The sequence below is a fragment of the Mus caroli genome, unplaced genomic scaffold, assembly GCF_978045245.1.
Source record: "Mus caroli unplaced genomic scaffold, Mus_caroli_1 scaffold_9, whole genome shotgun sequence".
NCBI classification, from domain to species: domain Eukaryota; kingdom Metazoa; phylum Chordata; class Mammalia; order Rodentia; family Muridae; genus Mus; species Mus caroli.
This window is the reverse complement of record NW_028227264.1, coordinates 80,404,744-80,424,885: the sequence shown is the minus strand read 5'-3', so window position 1 is coordinate 80,424,885 and position 20,142 is coordinate 80,404,744. Positions and strand designations below refer to the sequence as shown.

Here is a 20,142-nt window from a genome sequence, read left to right as displayed (position 1 = left end):
AGGACCAGAGTTCAGTTCCCAGCACAGACAGACAAGCAGGCAGGCAGAATTCCCACACACATAAAATAATAAAATATACTTTGAAATCCCTCAGGTATGCATCCCTTGGCTGCAAGTACCCTTCCCTGCTGAGTCATCTTGATTTTTTTTGTTTGTTTGTTTGTTTGTTTGTTTTGTTTTTTTGAGACAGGGTTTCTCTGTGTAGCCTTGGCTGTCCTGGAACTCACTCTGTAGACCAGGCTGGCCTCAAACTCAGAAATTTGCCTGCCTCTGCCTCCCAAGTGCTGGGATTAAAAGCGTGTGTCACCACACCCGGCCCCGCTGAGCCATTTTGCCAGCCCATTCTTCAGCATTTGCAATGACTTGGTTTCCAACTGACTGAGATACTCAGGGATTCTGTCAAAAACTTTTCTGGGGAAAAGAGGGACCAGGTGGAAAATATTAAGGGACCAGTCCAGCTTTACTGTGTAGGAAAGCAACAGTTCTCTCTCTCTCTCTCTCTCTCTCTCTCTCTCTCTCTCTCTCTCTCTCTCTCTCTCTCTCTCTCTCTCTCATGCTCTCCCTTGCTCTCTTGGGCTCTCTGGATCTCTTGCTTCCTCCCCCCTCCCAGCCCTTCCCTCCCCATTCCCCCTGCAGGTCACACCCATTGATACCTATCCCCATCTTCTAATGGAGACAGGCATATCACTTCCCTGCTGTGTGGCTTTGAGGAGCTTCCACTGCCTCTCGGAGCCATCCTTCCTCTCTCAAATACACATAATATAAGTTCATTCCTTAAAGAATCATAGTGAGCAAAAGACCAGGGCTCACAGAGCAGAGCACTTGGGAATCCCTCAGGAATCACTAAATTCAGAAGACGATGAAAATGAAAACGGGGGCAGGAAGAGCTTGGGGGTATCTCGGTGACCCCTTGCCAGCATGTGCAAAGGAGGAAGGGTTGCCCCAGTAACCACTGAGACCCTGAGTGGGGGATGGGTGAGCAGAACTGAACCATGAGTGGGACTCAGTGACCCTACGTGGGCAGTCAGCATTTGATCCAGAAAACTGAACCATGGACCTGCTGGAGCAGCTGACCTGCTGGAGCAGCTGACCTGCTGGAGCAGCTGACCTATTGGAGCAGCTGGGGGAACAGTGGATAGGGGATCAGGTGGAGCCTAAAGGACTGGTGGGTTCTGAGCCACAGCAGGGAGGACTGAGCAGGAGGAGGGAGTGGTGGGTTCATGCCCTCCCCCAAGCCTGAAGACTCACCTCTGTCTTCTTGAACCGTGCCCGGAGGGTCTTCATCACACCTGCTAGGGGCTCTCGTCTTGTTTCTGGACAAGGCGTGGGTCGGGTAAGGGACAGGATGCTGGAGTGATCAGCCACACTGTCCTCACAACACAGCCTGGGCAGATCTGCTGTGTGTCCAAGTTCAGGCTACTTGCACCCTCTGAGGGAACTGTCCTCAACTGTAAACAGAGATAATTCCTCCTTGTCCAGGCAGTCCCCTGAAGTGGGGCTGAGCGTGCATCACAACCAGCAGCACTATTTCAGCAGCTCACACAGGCTGCAACCTGGAGTTTGTGCGATCATTGATACCATGAACTCCCCACCACACAAATACACTTCTCTGTGAAATTTCCATTCACAAAATCACTTCTCTCCCACACAGAACTATCTACCTCCCCAAACGGAGCTTCCAAGTTCTCCCAAGTTGGGTCTCCTCCTGTACCTCTAACCTGGGTTCATATGTAATGGAGCTACAGGGGAGGACACACTGGAAAGTCAGTGCTTTGCAAGAAAGTCTGGTCAAAACTCTCACTATTTAGGGCAGATCCACCCATCCATCCATCTACCCATCCACATATCCATCCATCCACCCATCCACCCACCCATCTACCCATCCATCCATCCATTCACTGATCTCACCTCCTCTACTAATCAGTCTGACGGTTCAGGTTCACTTTCACCCCACACCTACCACCAAGGGTGGGTGACAAAACACCCAAAAGAGTTGTCCACATGCTACCAATCTGAAGGAAATCGCCGCGGCAAGGTGGCAGGGAAGGCCTGTGGATTTAAGGGTTTGCCTTCTAGAAGAGGTGACACAGCACAGGTGACGCTGCGCACTGGGCCTGGGCCATGGCTCCCGCGTGGGACATGTGCGCCTGTCACAAGTGTGCAGATGCGTGTGTTCATACTGTTGCAGGTAGCACCCCTCACCAGCACCCAGACTTCCCTGGCCTCCCTCACCCACATCCCCCTACCTCAGGCGACTCCAGGCCGGAACCCAGCGTCCAAGCAGCCTCTCTGGTTACCCGCTCCAGCTGTGAGCCACCAGCAGCAGAGTAGAGGTGACACCGGATCAGGTTGAGGGGGTGGGGGCGGGGGACCGATGAGCCAAGGGAGGAGACAAGCTGCTGTTAGCCAGCTTGCTCAGATGGGCAGCCAAGGACGGCCTCTCCCACCTCCCTGTGTGCTCCTGCCTCCTCGAAGCCTTTCTTGGGGTCTCCACGGGGATCGGGAGGCTTCGGTTGTTATATCCTGCCATTGACCCATCACATGGCTCCTGTGTCTGTTGATTACCAACAGGCAGAATGGTCAGATGGTGCCTCCCATCTCTAGATGGCCACGGAAGCAGGGCTCTTCATCTCTCTCCTTGCATCTCTGGGCACCTCTGGGTAACACGTGGAACTCACCCAGTTCTGTGGACCTGACCCTATGCTCTGTGATATCCCGGGAGGTGCACTCCAGAAACTAACCCAGGAAATGTTGGCAGGGGGCCCAGAGGTCTTTCCTCTGTCCAAGAACCCCAGTTTTCCATTCATTCTCTCCTGTAGCGAGAGTCAGGCAGACACTGGATGACAGTCACAAAGGTTAGGGTTATCATGTAGCCTAGCGTGGCTTCGAACTTTCTGTCCCCTCCCGCCAGTGCTATAAGCACTCCGGGCAGGGCTCTACACACTGAGAACTGTGGGGCTTTGTTTTGCTTTGTTTGGTTTCTGGGTTTTGCTGATGTTGTCTCTTTTGAAACGGAGTTGGTCTGGGGCTCGCAATCCCCCTGCCTCGGCTCCTGTGAGTGGCCTCATCACTTTTCTGACTCTGGTCGCGGATCCCAGGACTGGGGAATCCACTAAGTCAGATGCGCTTGCTGCATCAGGAGGGCGCATGCGCTCTGGAAAGAATGTTGTTCTTCACGTACCCACCCCACCCTCAGGCACGTATCTAGGGAAGGCGGCTACTCTTTCCTGACTGTCCCTTCACCACTTCCGGCGGAAGCGGCCTCAACAAGGGAAACTTTATTGTTCCCGTGCGGCAGCACCGGCGACGATGTCGGTGAATTATGCAGCAGGGTTGTCGCCTTACGCGGATAAGGGCAAGTGCGGGCTGCCCGAGGTGAGGGCTGCAGTGTTCGGGTCACCGAATGACCCCAGACGGGGAGCGGCCGGGCGAAGCGGGGCATTGTGGGAACAGCACGAAGCATAGAGTCTAGACAATGGGAGGGACTTCCCTGGAAGGAGGGGGCGGGAAGTGACGCCCCCTGCTCAGGCTGGGTGACACGAAGGGACCTGGGTCAGGGAAGGAGTGAGGGGCTAATGGGAACGAGACCAAATCGTCAGGTCAGGGAGCGGACGTCTTGTCAGGGAAAACCTGGAGCTGTGGGAAGATCTGCAGGACGGGAAGCCGGCACCCTCTCCTGGGGGCACCCCTGTACCCCACTCTGTACTCCTTCCTGAATCTGGGCCAGATGGATCCTGAGAGTGGGGCTGTCAGTCTTTGTTGTTTCTGAAGGGGTGTAGTAGGGTGGAGGGTTCTCTCTTTGTAGCCCAGGCTGGCCCGGAACTCACAGGAATCTCCCTGCCTCTGCCTCCCGAGTACTGGTGTTAAAGGCCTGCGCCACCATGCCCTGCCTGCCTCATGTTAACGGAGCCCCTAGACAAGTAGAGCTGCATCTTGATTTAGGGGAGAGAGGTGGGTTATCTAAAGTCCAGGATGGGGGATGACCTCAGTGGGGAGGTCACGTGGGCCACAACCGGACCAGGACAAAGGAGTGGCTGCCTGCAGGAACAGCACTCTGGGAAGAGGGCTCGGAGTGTGCAAAGGCCCTGGGGTAGGACACAGCGATGTATTAGAGTGTGGCTGGAACTGAGGGATGTTGAGAAGGGGCAGACATAGCATTGACCCACTGGAGGCCTGCCACTTGGGAGGTCACGTGTTGCCTCCTCCTGCCCTCTGACCCTACAGATCTTCGACCCACCAGAGGAGCTGGAACGCAAGGTGTGGGAGCTGGCCCGGCTAATGTGGCAGTCCTCCAGCGTGGTTTTCCACACGGGCGCCGGCATCAGCACCGCCTCTGGCATCCCCGACTTCAGGTCGGTGAACAAGGAGGGGAAACTGAGGCAGGGCTCTTGCTGATACCTCTGGGGACCAAGGTGAGGTGGCAGAAGGACCTTTCAGTTTTCCTATGTCTCTGAAAGGCCCAGCAAAAACTCCACTTGCCCAAGGACCAGAGCATACACACGTGATATAGTAGCTGCAAGACATGCTGGGAAATGTATTCTTTATGCAGCTCAGCCAGCCACTGGCTGAGTTTTATAGGGTCAGAATGACTTAATGTTATGGAGTGACTATCTCATCCATAATCTTCGGTGGCAGCCTATGACCACTGTAAAGCATTCTGGGAATCCGCAGCCAGTCTTAACCAGTACTTAGCCCCAGCTCCACGAGCTCCCCTGCCTTTGTTTACCCCCAGGCCCTCAGCCCCTCTGCCTCTTTCATGAAGACGTCCCACTCTCCTTAGAATTCTTGCCTACCTGGCAGCCATTGTCTCTGCCACAGGATTCAGAACCACCCCAAGAACGGGGCTGGGGCCAGCATGGGTCTGGAAAATGAATGTTTGACCTCTGTGCCTGTCCTCCTCTGCTTGCTATCCTCAGGGGCCCCCATGGCGTGTGGACCATGGAGGAACGCGGCCTGGCCCCCAAGTTTGACACCACCTTCGAGAATGCTCGGCCCTCGAAGACCCACATGGCCCTGGTTCAGCTGGAACGCATGGGCTTCCTCAGCTTCCTGGTCAGCCAGAACGTAGACGGGCTGCACGTGCGCTCAGGCTTCCCCAGGTCCGATGAGTCGGCCGGGGGGGCTGGGGCTCAATTGCATCTCTTCCTCCTTATTGGACCAGGGTGCCCGAGCTCAGGGGCATTTATTAGGGATGCAAAGAGGAAGGCTCGGAGCCCAAAGCCGGGCAGTACTTGGTCAAATTGGGAGATTGTAGGCAGGGTTCCACCTCTCACTGGGGTGGGGTGGGGAGGTTGGCAGGGGCTTTAGGGCCAACTGACTGTTGAGGCGGCGGGGACCAGAGGGCGAGTACATGACAGAATTTCTCCATGTCTTGGCTATCCTGGGACTTGCCCTGTAGACCAGGCTCACAGAGATCCACTTGCCTCTGCCTCCCAATGGAGGGATTAAAGGGGTATGCCAATGCCACCCGGCTAGCCAACAGATTTTTGTAGTGGGGAGGAGGTATTTGTGAGTTTGTGAAGACACAGTCAGACAGCTATGCATGCAACAGTTCCTCAGAATGGGACAGGCTGGGGCATCCTCCAGGAAAGAGAAGTGTACGCCCCTTGTGAGTGAGGCACTTAGGTAGGTTTTCTGGAGAAGGAGGCAGACTGGCAGCTGGTCCAAGCCCCAGGATCTGGGAAGGGTCCTTAATGGCATCTTCTTCTGCAGGGACAAGCTGGCAGAGCTGCACGGAAACATGTTTGTAGAGGAATGTCCCAAGTGTAAGACGTGAGTGTTGCCCGTGTAACACAAGACCCTGCTCCTCCCCTAAGCCAGCTCAGGGTCCTAGAATGGCCTAGAGAAGGCCAGAGACTGTCAGATGAAAACAGACCAACAAAGGCTCGTAGACAAATGGGGCAAACCCTTTCTTCACAGCCCCCCAAGGGAGAAGCTATAGTCATGCCCTTGGCAATGAGGGGTTCTCCCTGCCCTGCCTTTGCTATGGCTCTGGGCTGGGTGTCAACATGGCTTGCACACCAGAGCCTCGGGGTGTTGAGCAGGAGCTGTGCCTCCTGAGCTTCAGCCCCTGACTCCCTCTTAGGGGTTCTTTATTCAGACAGGACTTCATTAAAGTTGCCCAGGTTAGCCTGAAATTTGGCATCCTCCTGCCTCAGCTTCCTGCGTGCTGAGCTCACAGGTGTGAGCCATCTTGTTTCCCTTAGCCTCCTCCCTCCCGAACCCTTCCTCCTCGTGTGGATGCCAGCAGCTGACACCGGCTCGGCCCCCTCTGCCTGTGTTGTGAGGCAAACTTGCTCTCAGAACCTGTCCCTCTTTGGTTTAGCTGAGTGGCCAGTGAACTCCTGGGGTCCCCAGCTCAGCCTCCCAAGCTCTGGGGTGACAATCCTGCTCCACCATGCCTTTCTTTTTCCATGGGTGACTCAAACACAGAGCCCCGAGTCTGCTTGCCAGGCACTTTCAGACTAAGTAGTCTGTCTGTCTATCCCTCGGTTGTTTGTCCTGCTCAGTAGCCCATGGGTTGAGCCTGGCTACACCACCCCACAGCTGAAAGAACATTAGAAAATGCGTGTGCACCCTTCCCCCTTTACAGGCAGTACGTCAGAGACACGGTTGTGGGCACCATGGGCCTCAAGGCCACAGGCCGGCTCTGCACCGTGGCCAAGGCCAGGGGACTTCGGGCCTGTAGGTAGGTGACTTTCCTCGCACCCTCCACCTGTGAGGAGGTGGGCGCCCCCTGACTCCCTTCCCTGACTGCCACAGGGGGGAGCTGAGAGACACCATTCTGGACTGGGAGGACTCATTGCCTGACCGGGACCTGATGCTCGCTGATGAGGCCAGCAGGTGGGACCCCACACTCCCCAGGTGGAAATGGGTGGGGATGGCTGCACAGACCTCCACAGAAGGTCGGAACTCGGGTGGGACAGCAGGGTTGTCCCCATCACCCCAGCCCTGGGCACGATAGGTGCAGAGGAGAAGCTGAGACACAGAGTGAGTGGAAGGTTTCTTCGCGTTCCTGCTTTCAGGTTTTTGTGGTAGTGGGGAGAATCCTGGGCCTGTGAGCAGTAAACAAGCCCTCTGCAGAGTCAGCCCCTTCGCTGGAGGATTCTAGGCAAGAGCCCCACCCTGACCACGCCCCCATACCTAACAGGGGATTTTAGGTGGGGGCTCCATCCTGACCACGCCCCCAGTACCTAACTGGGGCATCCTAGGTGGGGCTCCGCCCTAACCACGCCCCCAGTACCTAGGTGGGGCTCCACTCTGACCTCCAGCTTTGAGTCATTTCACCATACAGGAATCTTTGCTTTCCTGTTTTGAGAGAAGGTCTGCTGTGTAGACCAGACTGGCCTTAGACTCAAGAGGTCTGGTCTGTCTATCTTCTGAATGCTGGAATTAAATGCGAATGCAGTTCGCTCAAAGCTTGAACCTTTGGATCCTCCTGTCTCAGCCTGTGGAATAACTAGGACAACAGGCTTGTGCCACCCAGCCTGGCTGTCGTTAGTTTTTAAAAAACAGGCCGGGTGATGGTGGCGCACGCCTTTAATCCCAGCACTTGGGAGGCAGAGGCAGGCGGAGTTCTGAGTTCTAAATTCGAAGCCAGCCTGGTCTACAGAGTGAGTTCCAGGACAGCCAGGACTATACAGAAAAACCCTGTCTCGAAAAAACAAAACAAAAAACAAAAACAAAACCCAAAACTGGACAGTGGTTTACAGTGAGACACTAAGACTGAATCTCAGCTCCCAAGTGTTTCTCCAGTGCCTGGTGGGTGGGCATGAGGCCTGGAACCTGAGGTTAGGGCTGGAACGGAACCTGAGGTGGGCCTGGGCCCCGCCCACTTCCTGCTCCCTGTTCCAGGACCGCAGACCTGTCTGTCACCCTGGGTACCTCGCTGCAGATCCGCCCCAGTGGGAACCTGCCCCTTGCCACTAAGCGCCGCGGAGGCCGTCTGGTCATTGTCAACCTGCAACCCACAAAACATGTATGTACCAGTGCCCTGCCCAGTGCCCCGGTGCCCCCTAGCCCGCACTGACTGTCCCTCCCTTGGCAGGACCGCCAGGCTGACCTGCGCATCCACGGCTACGTGGATGAGGTGATGTGCAAACTCATGAAGCATCTGGGGCTGGAGATTCCCGCCTGGGATGGACCCTGCGTGCTAGACAAAGCCCTGCCACCACTGCCGCGCCCAGTAGCACTCAAGGCTGAGCCTCCCGTGCATCTCAATGGTGCAGTGCATGTTTCGTATAAGCCCAAGCCCAACAGCCCTATACTCCACAGGCCCCCCAAAAGAGTGAAGACCGAGGCTGCCCCCAGCTGACCCGGGTATGTGGGGCGGGAGGGGTACTTGAAGGAACCACACATGTTAAGGTTTTTTGTTTGTTTGCTTGTTTTTTATATCCTGGGGACTGAGCCCAGGTTTGCATATCCCACCCTGGCGTCTTCAGATTTTTTTTTTTTTTTTTTTTTTTTTTGAGACCAGGACTCCCTAGGTCACTCAGGCTAGTCTGGAACTCACTGCTATAGCCCAGGCTGGCCTGGAACTAGCCTGCCTGCCTCAGCCTCCACTGTAGCAGGGACGGCAGGCAGGCACACCATGTCCAACACAGCTCCTTTCTTCAAAGTCTCACTATGTCCCTTGTCCAGGTCCTTCCAGGGAATCTCAGGGCATGGGGAATCCCACACATGTGGAAGAGGCCGTGTCCCAGGGATCCACGTGCCTCTCTACCAATCACAGCCGCTCGTGACTCAGGATGTGCCTGGAGCAGCAGTCTCACACACTCCACACACCACTGCTGCCCCCTGCACGCATCTTCCCCCCGCCCCCCCCAACCCCCTGGCCCTGACACAGAGCCACCAAGGGCCCACCAGGCAGCCATCTGTGATAAGGGCCCCAGGCTTCCAGAAGCTTCCAATGCAATAAATACAAAATCCCTTCCATTCTTTTACATTTTGTTACATTTACTTATTCCCTTTGTGTGTGTGTGTGGTGTGTGAAGGTCAGCTGACAACTTGAAGGAGTCAGTTCTCTCCTACCAAATGGCTCCAGGACATGGAACTCGGGGCATCCGGCTTGGCTCAAGCACTTTTACCTGCTGAGCCCTCTCACCAGTCCTGTTCCCCCAACCCACCCCCACCTCCTTTATTTACCTAAGTGTGTTAGAATCCCCACCCAGCCAAAAACAGAAGTTTGAAGGACCTGTTTTGTTATTTTGTTTTGAAGTCATTCCACCCCAACATGGCCAAATCCATGGCTGAAACCATTCCTGTGACACCTCACCTCTGGAGCTGGCCTCCTGACCACTCCAGGCCTGGAGACAGATCTCCCACAACTCTCTTGCTCATGCAAGAGATCTGACATTTTTCTGTGGGTTCTGAGGTTTCAAACTCAGGTCCTCCATGCTTGCACTGAGCCACATCCCAGGATTTCCTAGATGTCTGGTTAGTCAAGGTCAACCCACTCACCCAAGATCCATGTGTCACAGGCTGCGCCCAACTTGGTAAAAGTGAAGATACGCAGAAAGTGCTCTGGTCTCACTGCCTCCCTTGTCTATGTCTCTGTTGTCTCTGTCTTCCCACTGTCTGGTCAGGGGCTTGGTCCCACTACAGGGCCTGGTTCCCCACACCAGCATTCTAGAGGACCTGGTCACTCATATTTTAGGGGTAGAACCTGGAGAACCTCGAGAATCATAGATGCTAAGTACATGAGCTCCTAGTCATGACATGCAGTGATAGCTAGTGAATCAGAGGCGGGGCTGGGTACCTGCCCAATCAGGAGCACCGACTTCACCTTTGTCCAATCAGAGTCAGAGGCGGGATCATGACTGATGCCCTGCAAATGGCAGTGGTCTCCATTCTATCAACTGAATGGTGGAGAAATGCCACAGAAATCCCGCTCAGTTTGGAGGCATCTTCATATGCGTTGCAAATCGTCACCCAGACCAGAAAGTCTCCCACCCCAAACCCTGAGCAGCAGGGTTATGACCCAGCAAAGTCTCCACTCAACGTTCTCCTTTCACAGCTCACCATCCAGTGCAGCAGTGAGATCAGGGTCACAGAGGTCTCTCCTAAGAGCATTGATAGCACGCACAGTGTAAGGACTGTGGAGGAACATCCATCATCCATCCCTCAGAAAGAAACCGCGTCTGTCCTTGAGTATCAATAGTGTGGAGAAGCCTGCATTTATCTACAATCTTCAAAGACAAGAAAGGACCTCAGAGAGAAACTACAGATTTCATCTGTGAGGGAGAGAAAAACCCTGCAGTCGTGATCCGAGTGGGAAAGCCCTCAGACATTTCTCACCCTTGCAGATGTGCATGAAATTCCACACTGGAGAGCAGACAAGGGGAAACCCTCCCTTGGCTAATATCCTGTAGGTGGTTGGTTTTTTTTTTTTGGTTTTTTTTGGTTTTTTTTTTTTTTTTTTTTTTTTTTTTTGGTTTTTCGAGATAGGGTTTCTCTGTGTAGCCCTGGCTGTCCTGGAACTCACTTTGTAGACCAGGTTGGCCTTGAACTCAGAAATCCACCTCCCGAGTGCTGGGATTAAAGGTGTGCGCCACCACGCCAGGCGTGTAGGTGGTTTTTGATACTTTGTGGGTTCTTCCTTATATGGGGGTGGGGGGAGGCTCCTGAATTTAATTCCTTTTTTTTTTGTTGGGGTTTTTTTTGGGGGGGGGTGTTTTTTTGAGACAGGGTTTCTCTGTATAGCCTTGGCTGTCCTGGAACTCACTCTGTAGACCAGGCTGGCCTCGAACTCAGAAATCCGCCTGCCTCTGCCTCCCAAGTGCTGGGATTAAAGGCGTGAGCCACCACGCCAGGCATAATTCCTTTTTTCTTTTTTCTTCTTTGAGCACAACTAACAAACTAAAACCAAACAACCAATCAACCAACCCCCTAATTCACCCCCCTCCACCCCGTGCCCCAGTGACCATCAGCCAACCACACTGCCCCTCGGAGCCCTTGCATTTTATATGTCCTCCAAGAAGTGCCCAGAATTCCAAACATTGCACAATCACAGAGACTATCTGCAGCTGGCAAAACCACGCCTCTGCTAGAGCATGAGGCAAATCATTGTCAGCTGCTGGGGACAGTCCGAAGCAGCCCCACCCCCCACAGACAAAGACACATTCTTATAATATTTCTGTGTTTTTAAAAGAAGCCTAAATCCCAAAATTGTCACTGCAATATCCTTTAAAGAGGACAAGAGGTGGCACCACAGAGAAGCTCTGTCAGTGTGCATGGCGTGGCGGAGTCTGAATGTGGGGTGTTCCTTAAGAACAAGCGTGTGGATGCAGAGTGGGCAGGAAAGTTCTTGACTTCCACATAGCCACGTAGTCACCAGCACATGCACTCACTGCAGTGACTCCAGACAGACGGTGCCTTACAGCAACACCTGCGGTTGTGCTCTGTAGAGAAAGCCTGTGAATGGAAAGCAGGCAGGAAAGTGTTCAGATGGGCACTGTCTTTATGTGTCCATACGAGAGGGCCATGGGAGAGAAGGCTGGCAGTCAGGAAGGACCTTCAATTGTTCCTCTTCCTTACAGAGACACTTGAGACAGCACCCTTCAAAAACCAGCAGATGCACAGTGTGGGGTCACACTACAAAGGGACTCACAAACATACAGTGTTCCAGAGGCAACCTGACACAAGAGATGCAGTCCTACTAGTGTTGTAGGTGTCATGGCACCTGTGTGAGCAACTAATGTGTGTGTGTGTGTGTGTGTGTGTATGGTGTGCTGGGGATGGATCCCAGGGCTTTTGCATGTGCTAAACAAACACATCACCATCACCACCACAGGACTACATTCCCAGCCCTAAAGTGTATTTTGTTGTTGTTGTTTTGTTTTTTGTTTTTTCGAGACAGGGTTTCTCTGTGTAGCCCTGGCTGTTCTGGAACTCACTCTGTAGACCAGGCTGGCCTCAAACTCAGAAATCCATCTGCCCCTGCCTCCCAAGTGCTGGGATTAAAGGCGTGCACCACCACTGTCCGGTCATAAAGTGTATTTTTTCTTTTCATGGTGTGAGTATATGCATAAGCTTCTGTGTGCAGATGTGCTCACACCTGTGCAGGACTATTTGCCTATGCACATATGCAGAGGCTGGAAGAAGGTGTTCGTGTCCCCCGTATTCTAGCAGACTCTCCCTGCACCTGGGCCTCATGTGCATCTCAGCTGAGCTGAAAGCCGGCAAGTCCAATGATCTCCATGCGTCCGCCCACTCAGAACTAGGGTTGCAGGCAGCACCAAAGCACAACTTTTTCATGAGTGCTGGGATCCAAGCCCACATCTCACGGCCGGAGGAGAGCAAGCTCCCTTCAGTTTGAGCTGTCATCTCTGCGGTCTCTGAACTGAACTCTTTATATGCAGCTAGGCTTGGATTATGCTGGGTTTGATGTCAGCCTGTCACAAATCAAAATCACCTGAGCAGAAGACACACCTGAAGAGATGCCCTGACTGCCTTCCCCGTGTAGAACAGTCCATGCCGATGGTAGCAGCCCAGACAGTCTGTCAGGGGAAACCATCTCACCTTCTGCTCCTGTGGCCTCCCTCTGGCTGATGGCGGAACTGGTATCCCCAAACATAGCCGGTGGCTGGTTCTCTAGGAACCTTCTGGTGCCAGATTGGTACTACTGAGGCATCACACCTTGTGAACTCAATAACTGCCAGTTGGCCCCAGTGAGAGACGCTACTGTGGGACTACTGTGATGCTGGGTCTCCAGCCTCAATGATGGGGATCTGGGTCTCGGGGTCTCAGGTGGGTTTGTGCTGGCATCACTGCTTTAGAGATGACTCAGCACGTGCACATGAACACTCACACGTGCACATACACGGTTCTGTTTCCCTGGTGGCCCTCACTAAACAGCTCACTTTCCATCCAGTGGCCATTAGTAAATATCTCTTAGGGGGCTGTTTGGACCATGAGTGCTGTGATACTTACTCATGACCTCAGTGGAGCAAATGTGGGAGCCCACCCATTGCATTTTCTATCTTTCCTACTGGGATTATTTTACTCACTGAGCAGAAGAGCATATGTTCTTCATTGATAAAGTATCAGAAGTGCCAAATAATGTAAAACTTGAAGAACAGGGCAGCCTGGTCCCCTCTGGCATCTGCCATTTGCTGTTTGGTTGTGAAGTTGACAAATGCCTCCAATCACCTATGTGATGGTTCATTTTGTTGTTGTTGTTGTTTTTGTTCATTTGACACAAACCTAGAGCCAACAAGGAAGCATGAGTTTCAACTTGCTCTATGGGACATTGCTCTGTGAGCTTCAAGGACCCAGCCACGGGGGTGGCCACGTCCGGGGGAGCCCAGGAAGCAGTCAATGGGAAGCCTTCCTCCATGGTTCCCAAGTACTTGGAGAGAGGAGACACTCCAGGATGAATTTAGCCTTCTCGGCAGCGAAAGGATCAACTGACAAGACAGGCTGACTCCACGACAGGTTTCAGCGAGATTAGGCCTAAAAACTCAGGCTTCACCGGGCGTGGTGGCGCACGCCTTTAATCCCAGCACTTGGGAGGCAGAGGCAGGCGGATTTCTGAGTTCGAGGCCAGCCTGGTCTACAAAGTGAGTTCCAGGACAGCCAAGGCTACACAGAGAAACCCTGTCTCGAAAAAACAAAAAACAAAAAACAAAAAAAAAAAAACTCAGGCTTCAGGCAGCTAGTCAGAAACTGCCCTACCACCTGGCCAGAAGCAAGAACAATGGGTCAGCAGTTTCCAGGCAGCCTCCACACCCAGGTAAAGGGATGTCCTTAGAGACAGAGTAAGACAAAGCCCACCTACCCTGGGACTCCTCTCTGTGCTTTAAATCAGGCCTGAGAGCTCACGTCAGGGTCTCTCTGTCCTGGTAAAGGGAGACCCCAGCATGCTGGACTTCTGCAGAACAAAGCACTCTTGGCGGCTACACACCATTTGAGTCTGAGGCGTCATTCAGCCTCTGTAGGACTAAACACCTAGGAGCTTTTCCAAAAAGGCACTTTTAGCAAGTCAGTTTCCACATACCAAACCTCTTATCAGATCTAGGAGTTGTCTGAAGGAACCATTAACTAAGCACTTCTCAGCCAAATGAGACTTCTGGATTTGCCAGGTATGTCTCAGGACTGTTCCACAAAGGCTCTGAGAATCCTTCAGGAAGAGCAACTGCATAACCCTCAGATAGCAATCTTTTTTTTTTTTTTTTGGTTTTTCGAGACAGGGTTTCTCTGTGTAGCCCTGGCCGTCCTGGAACTCACTTTGTAGACCAGGCTGGCCTCGAACTCAGAAATCCGCCTGCCTCTGCCTCCCGAGTGCTGGGATTAAAGGCGTGTGCCACCATGCCCGGCTTCAGATAGCAATCTTATGTGCAAAAGGATCCGTCAAAGCCTAGAAGCCATCACTCCAGAACTTGCCATATACAATGAATGGCTCCACTAGAGTTCTATTACAGCTCTGTAAACCAGGCTGGCTTCAAACAGATTCCCCCTGCCTCTGCCTGACACCCTCCCCCCCCCACACACACACACACACACACGCACCAAGTGCTAGAGTTAAAGATGTGCACCACCACTACCTGGGTCTTCTTTGGATATTTACGTGTTACTAAAATGTCTAATTGGGTGGTGAATGCCTCATTATTTGAACACTTCTCATATCTCTGATTCTGCACAGACACTATGTTGGACTTTGTCTCTGGGTGCCTCATTAAGTGTGCTGACCTACTCCTTCCCGAGTGTTAGGGCCTGGGAGGATTTCTATTGCATGCAACCTAAAGTATGCAATTCCCAAATCTGGGTTCAATAATAATGTTAGAAATTATAAGCACTTGGACCAGCAAGAGAGCTAGGTGCAGAAAGGGGCTTGCTGATAAGTTAAAGTAGCAAAGATGAGGGTACTTTTGCAGGGCCCATGTCAAGATGTGCTGCTAAGAAATTATGTTGTGTGACAGATCTAGTGTAGGAGGTTTGGAGGAGGCGGTGAGAGTGAATGGCTGTCTCAGAGTGGAGACATGAGGGAGAGACAAGAGACAGACAGGCAGCGAAAATGAACAAGACAGAGAATAAGAAAGTACAGGAAGGAGACAGAGCCACAGAGGAACAGGAGAAAGATCTGGGGTGGCCAGAGCGTTTTCTGCACCACACATGGTACACCTGGAGCTCTTGGCAGTAGGTGATGATGAAGAGGCCAGCTCAGGAACTTTAGAAAAGTCCACCAGACCCCTCCCCTCCTTGGAAGGTCAAGAAGAACACAGGCACCCCCCCACCCCCCGCTCCAGCAGGAAGGGGCTGATTGCATTCCTCAGACTTCAGGGAGGGGGGATGGACCACCCATAGACACATTCTGCAACCATTGGCCACCCACCTCATTCCCTATAGACCAACCAGTTTAAAAGTCACACTGTTCTGCCAATCACATTGTGCCTAATGGCTGCTGCCTTGAGAACTGTATAAAGGCTTGCCAGATGGGCTGCGCGTGGTCGGTCTCTCTCCATGCGCAGGATGATCCCAACATGTTAGAACAATAAATTCCTCTTGTTTTTTGCATCAATTCCTGGCTCTGCGATGTTCACTCAGGGAGTCTCCAGTAAGCTAAGGCTCTCCAGAGTCTTACAATGACATAAACTAGGTCCCTGGAGGCAGGCCGGTGGAAATGCCTGATCACTAACCCTTGCTGCCAACTTGACAAGCTGAGTGAATTCCCTGGGAAGAGAGAACCATAAGTTGCCCTCCGACCTCCACATGTGTGTCATGCAGCACGCACCACCACCTAACAAGCAGACAAACAAACAAGAGAGACAGATATTCATGAGCTGAGGAGATGGCTCAGCAGGTAAAGTCCTGACCACCATAGCAATGCATGCCCCATGCGACTTCAGCACTAACAGAGGCCAGAAGGGAGTGTTAGATCCTCTGGAACTGGAGTTACAAATGTCTGTGAGCCACCATGGAGTGCTAGGATCTGAACAAAAGTCCTCCACAAAAGCAACAAGTAACTGCTGAGCCATCTCTCCTGGGCACACACACACCTGCCTTCTTTTTGATAGAGTCTCCTGTAGCCCAGGTTGGCCTGTGCTGCATAGGAAGATTTAAACCAGCTTGAGATATATGAGAATTTGTCAAAATAATAAGAGTAGCACTCGTAGTGGTAGCAGTAGTAATAATAATTGCCCAGGGCCAGCCTCTGTCATTTCAGGGTTCTCGAGAATGGAGGGACTGAATTGGTGCAAAATCTGAGTCTCAAGCAATGATACAGGTGCATGCTGACAGGTGACTCGCTGCAAGGTGTTCTGAAGCTGAGCTCAGAAACAGCTTGCAGTTCTCCACCCCGCCAGCGCCACCCCCACCCCAGTTCACCTCCGTCTTTTTTTTTTTTTTAAGATTTATTTATTTATTAAATCTGTAAGCCCAGTGCTGGCAGAGGCAGGAGGTGTCCCTGGAGTTCAGTGGACAGTCCGCCCAAGTGAAGCCATGACATACTTGTCTCAAAAAATAAAGAGAGGCTGCTGAGATGGCTCAGCATGTAGGAGGACTTACTACACAAGCATGAGGACCAGGTTTTGAATCCTCAACACCACACAAGGTCATGTGGCCCTGTGACCTCAGCGCTGTGGGGGTGGAGACAGGAGGATTACTGGGGCTTGTTGGCTGACTTAGCTCTAAGTGCAGAGAGACACTGTACACCAAAGGAATAAGGCTGGGTGTGAGTAATCAGGACACAAGTGCACCCGACTCACATGCACACATGGGAGTGTGCATGAGCACAGAAAAGGTGAAGAACAATAGAACAAAGCACCCATTGTTGACCTCTGGTTTCCATGTGCACACAAATCCACATCCTCGCATGAACACACATGCCTGTGATTTACCCTCCCTGGAGCACCTCTCTCTCTCTCTCTCTCTCTCTCTCTCTCTCTCTCTCTCTCTCTCTCTCTCGATGCATAAAGCATCTTGTATGGGATGCATAAAGCCATGGGCAGGAGAGTTTGCTCAGTGTTTAGAGCAGGGGCTGCTCTTGCAGAGAACAGAAGTCTAGAGGTTTATGGCTCACAACTGTAACTTCAGTACCTGAGAATACAACGCCCTCTTCTAGCCTTGGTGGGCACTAGGAATGGAAGTGGTACACAAACACACATTCAAACAAAACATCCCATGCACATAATATAAAATAACTAATTGTCATTAAAATAAACAACCATTAGGGGCTGGAAAGATGGCTCAGCAGTTAAGAGCACTCACTGATCTTCCAGAGGTCCTGGATTCAACTCACAGCACCCACACAGCAGCTCACAACCATCTGTGTCTCTGGACCCAGGGGATCTGACACCCTTGCACAGCATGCATGCAGACAAAACACTAATGCACATGGAATAAAAATAAATACATTGCCAGGCAGTGGTGGTACATGCCTTTAATCCCAGCACTTGGGGTTGGGGGGGCAGAGGCAGGTGGATTTCTGAGTTCAAGGACAGTCTGGTCTACAGAGTGAGTTCCAGGACACCCAGGGCTACACAGAGAAACCCTGTCTCGAAAAACCAAAAGAAAAAAAAGAAAAAAAAAAAAAAGAAAGAAAGAAATCAGCAAATGATTCTAGAGGCCCATATTACCTTTGTAAATGAGACAGATTTTCCACCCCCCAGCTCCTCAATCATATTCCAGGTTCTTTTTTTTTTTAAGATTTATTTATTATGTATATGTAAGTACACTGTAGCTGTCTTCAGACACACCAGTAGAGGGCGTCAGATGTCATTAAAGATGGTTGTAAGCCACCATTTGGTTGCTGGGATTTGAGCTCAGGACCTTCATAAGAACAGTCAGTGCTCTTAACTGCTGAGCCATCTCTACAGGCCCATATCCCAGGTTCTTAAAGCCACAACACGACATTGTTCCATTACACCATCATCAGATTGGATTTGTTCTAATAAATCAGCATAACCCACTTCACCAAGCAATTTGTCTTTAGTAACATTTATCTTCCTCGCTATATTCCATTCTTCTATTTTTGTGGCTTCCTGACTCCACCACAATAACCACTGTAATTGCTGTCCAGCATCTAGAACAGCTAACACCAATCCTGTCTAATCTTGGGAGGAAACCCTATAGCCCAAGATTTTAACATTTTTTAACATATGGAGAGTGTAAGCCATATAATACCACGGCTTCCTTAAAGTACTTTAAATCTAGCATTCCTATCAGATGCCAAGTTAGCTCATCATAGGCATGTGCTGCACAAAACCTGGGATGGCAGAAGGTGCCTGTGTCTGGTGTTGGGCTCAGCTGAACACTTTCTCATTGTCCATGTACCATCTCCTGTTCTTCCTGGTCCCTAGTTTCATGGAGATGCTCTGGGTGCCTGGTAGTGAAAGTGTGTGGAGCAGGGCAAGGTGGCAGTTTACCTTCCAGCCTATTTTGACTCCCTTTTTCATCATGAAGTAAATTCCTGGTCTGAGACATGAATCCTGAAGTGTGCTGTTCTCCCACTGGCTCTTTTTGCTTCCTAAGAATTCTGTTCGCAAACTCTCTACATGCTCAGCAAACTCCTCAATCTTCTCTAATACAAGAGATTTGTCACCCCCATCCCCTGCCCGTCTTTTTCAAAAGAAAATACATGAAAACCATGAAACAAAACCAAAATACCCTCTGGAACAAGGTAGGAAACACTCAGGAGCCATAGCGGCTATTGTGTCAACCTCCTTAAAGAACATTGCTAACCTCTGCATAACCTTACCTTTCCTCTACCACATTCAGAGCAGAATTATCCATTATGCCTAAGCCACACTGGGCACCAGGATATAGGACTTTTCAAAACCTACTTTAATAAGGGTTCTCAAATGCTTCAAGCCCCCTTCTAGCCCATCATAAACCTGAGGCAGGGGAGAAAAGATGGTAAATAGGACAAGGGGATGTGGACCTGTTTAGAAGTAGTTCTTTGTGGTGATTCCTATCTCCATTTGTCAGGAGAACAGCAGTCCAGTTCAGTAGTGCCAGGATATCAAACACAAATCAGCAGTGGTGGCAAGATCCAGCAGAAACAGCCAGGCCTCTGCTGAACTGGCATGTTCAGCTGGAGTGACCAGAACCAGCCAGGATGACAGGAGTTCTCTGCCGTGCCTCTCTCAACAAAGTGAAGATGCAAAACCAATGAAGCATTGCAAGGCTAGCTATGTAAGTGCCCAGTCACTGTACACTGAGTCACACATATACTCTCTCCAAATATCACATGTCCTCCCACAGGTCTTGCCTCAGCAAAATGTCACATGAGTGAATCTGACTCAGCAAAGATACCACAAAAGTCTGCACTGCATGACACAACCAGAAACTTCCACTTCAGCGCGGAGTTCAAGGGCGAACACTGATCTTCAGAGGACCTAAGATTGTGCCTACACCACACTGGTTGGATGGGTATCAGGTCCATGGGATCTGACCCCTCTGGCCTCCAAAGACAACGGCACTCACGTGCACAAACTCAAACAGACACACATATAACTAAAAATAAAATAAACTGTTTTTGTTTGTTGTTTTGTTTTGTTTTGTTTTAGAAATTGAGAGGGCAAGGTGTGTTTTGTGTACATGCAGAGTCCGAGCACATGGGAGCAGAGGGCTGAGGCATGAGTCTATCTCATGGCGGAATCCTCCCTCAAGGAGCTCGGAGAAAATAAATGAAGTGATACAGCTCAGGTTTTCCCAGGTCCTCCAATTAAGTGAGGCCCTTTCCCAGAGTGCTTTTTTCCACTCAGCAGAGGACACTTCTCATATCCATGGTCTTCTTTCTGTGTGGGATGAGGCCAAGGCCCTGGGCTATGCTTGTCCAAAACCCTAACAAGGTCACACTTCTTGGGTGGCTCCTTGGAGCCCCTTACAGGTTCTATCTAGCATGAATTTTCACATATCCTCGAAGGGATGGGTCTTTCCCCAGTATGTGTCCTCACGTGTGCACTGGGACTAGGAAGAATGACAGGCTTTCCCACGCTTGCTGCACGGACACCTGCTGCACAGACGGGCCTTTCCTCCCTATGTAATCTTATGTTTCTGGAAATATTGAAGGGACCGAAGGCTTTGTCACACAGCTCACACATCTGAGGCTTCTCTCTGCTATGCATCCTGATGTGCTCTTAAAGGGAAGACTGAGAAGTGAGGGCTTTCCCACATTGCTGGCATCTGTAGGGTTTCTCTCTG

At 51.5% G+C, this 20,142-nt stretch overlaps 1 protein-coding gene across 4 annotated transcripts; it reads left to right on the top strand.

Annotated features, from left to right (window-relative positions):
* Positions 1 to 3,263: 3,263 nt before the first annotated feature.
* Sirt6 (sirtuin 6) lies at positions 3,264 to 8,942 on the top strand. Of its 4 annotated transcripts, none has more exons than XM_021174311.2 (8): positions 3,264 to 3,375; positions 4,225 to 4,352; positions 4,917 to 5,099; positions 5,713 to 5,772; positions 6,593 to 6,688; positions 6,763 to 6,843; positions 7,855 to 7,978; positions 8,048 to 8,942. In XM_021174311.2, exons 1-8 carry the CDS (start codon positions 3,310 to 3,312, stop codon positions 8,312 to 8,314), a joined length of 1,005 nt encoding a protein of 334 aa, XP_021029970.1. In that variant the 5' UTR covers positions 3,264 to 3,309; the 3' UTR covers positions 8,315 to 8,942. The 4 variants fall into 4 exon arrangements, with proteins under 4 accessions (XP_021029970.1, XP_085699174.1, XP_021029971.1 ...); XM_085843048.1 differs by lacking the exon at positions 3,264 to 3,375 and adding an exon at positions 3,484 to 3,599; XM_021174312.3 differs by lacking the exon at positions 3,264 to 3,375 and adding an exon at positions 3,608 to 3,951.
* Positions 8,943 to 20,142: the final 11,200 nt, after the last annotated feature.

Coding starts and splice junctions, on each gene's coding strand:
- Sirt6 (XM_021174311.2), top strand. CDS start 3,310: ATGTCGGTGAATTATGCAGCAGGGTTGTCGCCTTACGCGGATAAGGGC. Junction 4,353..4,916: donor TCTGGCATCCCCGACTTCAG/GTCGGTGAACAA, acceptor TGCTATCCTCAG/GGGCCCCCATGGCGTGTGGA. Junction 6,844..7,854: donor CTCGCTGATGAGGCCAGCAG/GTGGGACCCCAC, acceptor TCCCTGTTCCAG/GACCGCAGACCTGTCTGTCA.